At 50.4% G+C, this 7,690-nt stretch overlaps 1 protein-coding gene across 2 annotated transcripts in view; it reads right to left on the bottom strand.

Annotated features, from left to right (window-relative positions):
- CPEB2 (cytoplasmic polyadenylation element binding protein 2) overlaps nucleotides 1-5,566 on the bottom strand; it is a 50,847-nt gene extending 45,281 nt beyond the window's left edge. The window contains exons 1-2 of one of the 2 annotated variants that reach the window (XM_053974867.1): nucleotides 4,320-5,566; nucleotides 1,408-1,686 (exon numbers count right to left, since the gene is read on the bottom strand). In XM_053974867.1, coding sequence (XP_053830842.1) covers nucleotides 1,408-1,686; nucleotides 4,320-5,498 — 1,458 coding nt within the window. In that variant the 5' untranslated portion in view covers nucleotides 5,499-5,566. The remainder of the gene's footprint in view (nucleotides 1-1,407; nucleotides 1,687-4,319) is intronic. The other variant, XM_053974869.1, reaches the window with a different exon arrangement.
- Nucleotides 5,567-7,690: the final 2,124 nt, after the last annotated feature.

Consider the following 7,690-nt stretch of genomic DNA (forward strand, 5'->3'; position numbering starts at 1 on the left):
GAAGACGCTTGTGTAGACATAAAATGAGTTCACCGATACTTGAAAACTGCTGTAGAAGCTTCTGAAAGTTCGAAGTATTGGTCACATGGACTTGTAAGGCATACTGGATGAGCAAATACATTCACAACCAGTGTGCTTAGCCATGTGTGAATTCCAGTGTATATGCTAGAGCAGTTTCAATGTATGATGGCATTAATATTATTAAATCTGTTCCTTAGGTTAATATCTTTGGGACAGATTTCAGTATTTACTTTCTACTGATTTTGCTGCCCTGCTCTGCAAAGCATTATCTATTTGCAATCTGTTTTCCTTAACAGAACACAATTCCTGAAGAATACCACATTTTTTCCCCCCATCTTTCTACCCACACAAAAGACAATTTAACTACAATATGCCAGCTAGCAAGGCTGCTTCATGGAATCTGTCTTGACAGTATCAGGTCCAAATGTGTATGTTTCAGCAGAACTTTGGCAGGTCCAAAAATCAGGTTAAGCGTCAAAAACACCACAAGTATCAAAGTGCACCTGAATAGAGTCAGGACATGGCCTCCTGTACCAAATTCACCAGAAAAATGGTATGAAAACCCAGAACTCTAAAGGGAAGTCTGATCCCAAGGAGCACCTTTGGTCACTACTTCAGCTACATAAGCATTAGATTACCATTTATGCAAATACAGCTCAAATCTGTCACAATTACGACAAATGAATGGCCTCCACTAACAAGGAATAACTAAATTAATATAGGTAAGAATGGGAAAAATAGTATTTTATCAAGAGATTACTGAGGGTGGAATTAAGTGACTTAAACGTCACGTAAGATGTCACTGCCAAAATTCAGAAGGTGAATCCAGATCTTTAGTTCTAAGACACATCCTTCCATTTAACACTTCTAAATCACAGGGACTCCAGACAAAAAAAAAAAAACATAAAAGGTGCTACAATGTGGAGGAAAAAAATCTTGCTGATACACTAACATCAGCCTAGAATACCAGTAAAAGATGAACATGACAAAGATTTTAGAACCATCTACAAAAGTAAGAAAACCTAAGTAGAAGGACATAGCAAGCAAAAAACACCCTGAAGTTTAAAGGACTTTATAAGAATATGAGCCTTACCATAGGCAGAAAATACTTGCAGGATTAAACATACTATGTTTTATTGCTTCATCAGTGCCTACAGTTTGTATGTTTTTTGACAATCGATATTCTTATTAAAATGTGAAAATCATATATTGCTGAACACACTCAACATGTGGGGATTAATTGCAATTTAAGACTAAAAATAATACAGAAACACAATTGTCAAACCAAGTATCAGGACTGCTGATACACTGTTTAGTTCTCATGTAAAATAAATGAAGTAAAAATGCTATGCAAGACTATGAACACACCAGGTATACCATCCTTACCTGCAAAGGAAGGAGAGTATTACTGTTGGTGTCAGTTCGGAAAACATTATCTTCAATCCACGATTTTGGTGTCAGTGATGGAGTAGAGCGAGTAAATTTAGGAGGAGCTATGACATTACCAGAAAAGGGTTTCTTCAAAGGAGAGATCTGGTTCATAGTTCCTGGGATTCCCATGGTTCCAGTTCTACGATGGTCTCTGCCATGCATTCCTCCCCAGGATATATTTCCTGTGCTCCAGCCGCTGCTTTGATTGCTCCAAGGCGACTGCTTCAGAAGAGGCTAAAAAAGAATGATTAATTTCTATTATTCTGAAAATACTTGAAATTGTTTTCTACTTAAAAAAACCTCAAAACCCCAAAATAACCTACCACCAAGTAAGCAATGTGTAGAGATTGCTATAAACCACTCTCTTCTGATAACCTGTAAATTAGCTACTGAAACAAGGAAGAAAACACAACTTCATTAAAAAAAAAAAGTCACTCCTATTCCCCCATATGTCTCCCAAAAAAATGCTGCAGTACTTGTGCAGGCAATTTTGATTATAATTTTTATCATTTTAGTGACTGATAGCATTTTTAAAGCTATGCAGAAGAAAAATTCCAGGGTGTAAAACCAATTTCCAAAAAACCCTGAAACCAGTTTTTATCATACATTACTTGCTATTGTATGAGATCACTGCAAAAGTAACAGAAGAATTTAAAATATATAAATTAAAAATTATTATTAACATAGTATTTCTATTTCTACTCAGTGAGTAGTAATATTTCACTACAGAGAGTAGAAATTTAAAAATTAAAATGGCAGATTTAATTCCCCCCACTCCAGTATTTTGAATATCATTGTGTCAGTATTACCATATAAGAGCAAGAAGAGCACTGACTACTGTAGAGAGAATTTGTTTGAAGGAGCTATCTTAACATTTCCATTAAAATGCATTATTCTGAAGCCACTGCTCAAATGTTTCTGGAGTAATGAATGGAGTAATTTCTGGAGTAATGAATCTGTGGGATTCGGCAGGGTGTACTCTAGAATTTTTTTTGATGATTTCTTTTCCTATCCAGATATGATGTACCTTGCACCTACCTAAATACACTTTTAAGTGCACTATATTCTCTAATATGAAAATGGAAGTAGTTTTTAGAAAGACAATTTTTAAAGGATTAAGTTTTTATTCATAAGAAAAACTTCTGCTAAGAAGTGACCTATAGTGGTTGACATATTACCAAGAGGTGGACCCACTGAGCATGACTGACAGTGAAATACTGTATTTATCTTTAGTAGTCTCAAATCTGACTGTTCTTGGAAACGCTTTTCCTCAAACATAGAAATGGAGTGGGGGTGTGTGTGATGATTCTAAATTCAGTTCTGTGAAGTGAAAACACAGTACTTTTATCTCTAAGCTTAGCTGCAAGCAACCCTCAACCTGCATTCCAATACCTTAAAAATTTAAAGCATGTCAATATGCTATGTATCAAGTAAAAGAGAACTTTCTAAAGACAGAAAGATAAAATTGTAACAACACCCCCACCACCCTCACCCCCAGAAAACAAACCAAAAAACCACTAAAGCCATTCTTGGTCAAGTGACCAGGAAAACATCCTATTCTATATAATTATAGATAATTATGCTGTAAAACTTGAATACTTGCGTTGGAATTTTGGGAGAGGCGGGCACTCTATTGTGAAACAAACCTTAAGAGATAATGCCAAATGTTAACAAGCCTCTAATATTGCTAGCTATGCTGTCATGGCACTGCTTAAGTATACCCACAACTTGTAAGTGAGAGAAAATTCCTGTACACCTCACTGTTGGAGAATTGCCTGGAATTTGTTTGAAGAATGTTATTATAAATGTTAAGGACGAGTAGCTCCTAATCATATTGCATCGTAATCAGTTCTTCAATAGGCACACTATGTGAGATTCCAATTCTGATACAAATGAACCGCCACTGATTAAATCTGATCGGATTTAATACCAGAATGAAAAAAGAAATTAAAATGAGGCCTGTGTAACTTCAGCCTTTCATAAATGAGCAAATTATTGGAGCAAAATGGGCTTATAATGCAACAACAGGTAATATTAACACGGATTTGCTTCTCACTGATTTCTTATAATATTCTGTTCCAGGAAGAAATGTAAACTTCCATTTTAACACGGGATTGTTAAAACCCTCGATTAAAATCGGTTACAGAACTTGAAACACTCCGCTGTCCTCAGATACACATTCAAGCAACGTCAGTCAAAAGCCCTGAAAGGCAGCGCGGTGTCAACTTTCGCATCTGACGCTCCTCTCGGCGACCTGTGCCCGTCCGACCGAGCCCGCCCGAGGGCCAGCCCGCGGCTGGGGAAGGGGCTGCCCGGGGTGGGGGGCGGCGCCGGCCGGAGCTGTCAGACTCATTGTTCCGGGGACACTGCGCCCGCCGCGGACGATTCGGGGGGACAAGGGGGGGCGTTTTGACGGCGGAAGTCCCAGACACCAACAGGAGCGGTTGAGCTCTTTTTTTTCCAAGCGCAAACCCTCTTTTCTCGTCCCGGGTAAAACCCCGGCGTCCCTCGGGAGGCGAAGGCGCACCAAGGAGGGCAAGAAGAGCCACCCCGGCACCTGCCACCCGGAACGGGCGGGCAGAGTGCCGGGAGAGGGGCGGCTGCTGTCCACAGACCGCTCCGGCCCGACCCCTCCGGCCACCGGGCGGGGGGCGCAGGTGCCCTCCCTCCCGCCGGGCCGGCCCCGCCCTGCTGCCGCCGCCGCGGTCCCGCCGGGCTGTCACCGCGGCGCAGCCTCGCCCGGCGCCGGCGAGAACGAAGCCGCCCGGTTGCCGAGGCCGGCCAACCGAGGGCAGCGGAGCCTCCGTCCCTTCCCCGCGTCTCCCTTCCCCGCCCCGTGGCTCCCCACCGCGGCCGCCGCCCGGTACCTGGTGGTGGTTGTAGGAGTTTCTCTGCTGCAGGAAGGCGGCGGCGGCGGCCGCCGCCTGGTGTTGGTGCTGGAGCTGGGGGCTCACAGGGGATCTCCGGTTCTGCTGTTGCTGCTGCTGCTGCTGCTGAGGTAAATTCATCTGCGGCGGCGGCGGGGGGGCGGCGGCCGAGAAGGGGCTGCTGAAGGGCCCGGCGCAGGGGTTGTGAGGCGACACCGGCGAGAAGCTCTGGAAGAAAGCGGGGTTGATCGATGACGGGATCCCCGGGTAGAAGCTGGTCTCGGACTCCGGGCTTGGGGGTGGCATCGCGCTGATTTGCCCGCCGCCGCCGCTGGAGACCGGAGGCTGCTGTGTCTGCTGCGGAGGCGGCGACGAGGTCTGCACCGACCAGGGGGTGCCGAAGCCGGGCAGCGGCGGAGGAGGAGGGGAAGCCGCCGAGGAGGAGCCGCCCCCGCTCTGGTGATGGGGGCTGGGGATCTCCGGGCTCTGCAGGCTGCTGAAGCCAGAGCCGAGCCCGCCGGGCAGGAGGTTCCCGGGGCTGCCCAGTAAGTGGCTGTTCGGGGGGGACTCCATGGGGGGCAGCTTGGCTCTCGCCTGCAGATGAGGAGACGAAGGCGGATTCACGCAGGAGGCGGCGGCCACCCCCACATTGGGGTCCGCGGACGCCGATCCCCCCGGGCAGGAAGGGGCGAGCCGCTCCAAACCCCCCCTGTCCGCGCCGCCCTGGTGCTCGGCGGGGCCGACGGGCCGGTGGTGCGAGTGATCCCCTGTCCGCGGCGGCTCCGGGGGCTGAGCGCTGAGGAGCTGGAGCTGCTGCTGTTGCCTGTGCTCCTGCTGCTGGTACTTGTCAGTGGGGTGGCTGAACTGCTGCTGCTGCTGCTGAGGGGGGTGGTGATGATAGTCTGGGGGGTGGTGGTTATTCAGGGGGTGGCTGCTGCCGAGCTGGGCTGGGCTGCTGAGCTGCTGCTTAAACTCTTTCCTCTTCTGGCTCAGCTGAGGAGGCGGCGGCTGTGGTTGCTGCGCTTGCTGCTTGTTTAAATCCTGGTGGGGGCTGAGACAGGGTTTAAAGTCAGAGGAGGGGTGGCCGAGAGGGGGGTGTCCCGACGCGGGGCTGCTGCCCAGCCTCTCGCTGCCTGGCTGCTGCTGCTGTGTCACCCCCAGGAGCAGCTCATCCTGCATGTTTTGATGATGCGCAGCAGCGACCGCTGAGAAACAGGGAGGGCAGCGGCGACCCGGCTGCCGGGCGAACCGGCTGCAGCGGGCGGCAAGGGGCAGGAGGAGTGAGGCGAGGCGGCCGCGGCCGCTCCGGAGAGGGGGAAGGAGCCGGCGGTGGGCAGGGGCTGAGGTGGCCGTCTGCGGGAGCTTCCCTGACAGCGGCTCGGCGCAGAGGTGAACCCCCACCTCAGCACACTAAAGAGACAAAGATAATTAATAATCTTTGTGGCGAAGTGTTGGGGGGCGGGGGGAGAGTTTAAACACCCGCCTATCGCAAACCACTATGTAAGTCCCAAAATAGCTTATTTATAGAATAAAGCTCTCTTTTTTCCCATCAACGCCACTGTACTGCTTTAAAAATACCGCAGCTTTTTGATACAAGCCCATTTTTATCGGAGATTTCTTTTTCCTTTTCGTTTACTGGGACCCTCGGTCAGGCGGCCCTTCCCGCCTGCAGTCGCACCCACAGGGATCCACTAGATCAGGAACTCGCCCGGACAGGTCACTGTCCCCGGACTGAAACTCCTCCGTCCGACCCCCCCAGCCGCCACACCGCAACGCAGGGGAACAGCGGGGCATTCCCGGGCCTGGCACTGGCGGGGAGGGAAGGAGGGGTGGCCGCCGGTACCTCCACGGGGCAGGCGACCCGGTCTCCTCAGCGAGGCTCCTGCCGCCCCCCGGCTGCCCCCGCCCCGCTGCCGGCTCGGAGCCGCCGCGGCGCCCTTAAGAGCGCCGGAACATTCGTCACAGTGACGTCACAGGCACCGCCCCAGCCCGGCGGGCCCTGGTAAAGCGCTGTGGGCCCGCCCCTTCATGAATAATGCATCAGACCGGGAGCTCGCCCGCCCCCCTGGCGCCGACGAGCAGGGTGGGTGCTACCACTTCAGCCAGAGGGAGGTGCCAGCCCTGTGGGCCTCTTGGGCAAGGAAGTTTCTCATTTCTCAAGTTTTCTCGTTTCTCATTGGGCTTTGACGACCTTTCTATCATCAGGCGAGAAACAGCTGCAATAAAGAGATTTTATTTCGTTTTGCGGCAGCGGCTGCGATCGGCTTTTATCCCAACAGAAGGGGCAGGGGCAGCCGTGACGTCGGTTTCTCCTGCCGCCTGTGATCCCGTCAGGCGCTCACTCGGGGCGGAGGAGAGGGCGATTGCCCCGCCTCGCGCGCCGCTCATTTGCATTGACGCACGACCGCGCGCCATGGGCGGGGCGGGGGGGGTGGAGCGCGAGCGCGGCGGCACGAGACGGGCCGGGTGTCAAGGCCCCGCCCAGCCCCGGGCTGGCCCCGCCCCTCCGAGCGCGGTCAGGGGTGCGCCGTGTGCCTGTCCCTGTGGGAGCGGGCTGCGGGACTGTCCCTGTCCTTTTCCCTGTCCCGTGGGGCACTGTAGCGTCCAGAGCTCCCGCGGAAACATGGGCTCGTCACCCCTTCCTCGTCACACACCCGGGGCCTGCCAGCAAACCTTGTTTGTTGGCGCCTCAGAGATCCACGGGAGCACGGGCGGAACCCGTGCCGAGGTGTGGTGGCACGGGGTGGTGGCTTCTGAGGTATTCCAGTATCAAAGGTGGGGTTTTACCCTTTCCATACAGTGGAAGCACACATTCTTGGCAGCTGTTCAATGCAAACAAATTAACAATTTGGCACGTACAGATGTAACACTGATGTCAATGTATATGCCCTTGAAAAGACTAAAACCGGCGGCCTCTCTGTGCTCTGGGAAGGCTGTAGCTCAGCAGTGAGAGAATTCATACAGGGCTGTTGCATGTGTGAGTACTTGGGGAAAGTGTCATTATGTGCTTGACTTGTTGAACTTTTCTCTAGGTATCTGTCCATGCCCACTATCAGTGACTGGATAGCTTCATTCCTCCTGCCCTATGGACATTTGGTGTGACCCAGTGTAGCAGTTCTTTTTTCTTAAATCTGTATATATTTTCTAGATGCATATAAAACATAGAGGGGAAAAAAAATTGTTTTAGCATTTGCAGGCATCTCTGATGTGGTTGTGAACCTGTGTGGATATATATTGGGGAATCTGTGCTATCTTGCAGGGCTAATATGTAAATGCATTTGCACCATCAAAGAATAATTGATATGTGTTTGTCTTTGCTGTATTAAGGCATGGCACTCCAGAATTACTTGTTATATTGGCACTTGTTTCAA

Source organism: Vidua macroura, chromosome 4 (genome assembly GCF_024509145.1).
Source record: "Vidua macroura isolate BioBank_ID:100142 chromosome 4, ASM2450914v1, whole genome shotgun sequence".
In the NCBI taxonomy this organism is placed as follows: Eukaryota; Metazoa; Chordata; class Aves; order Passeriformes; family Viduidae; genus Vidua; species Vidua macroura.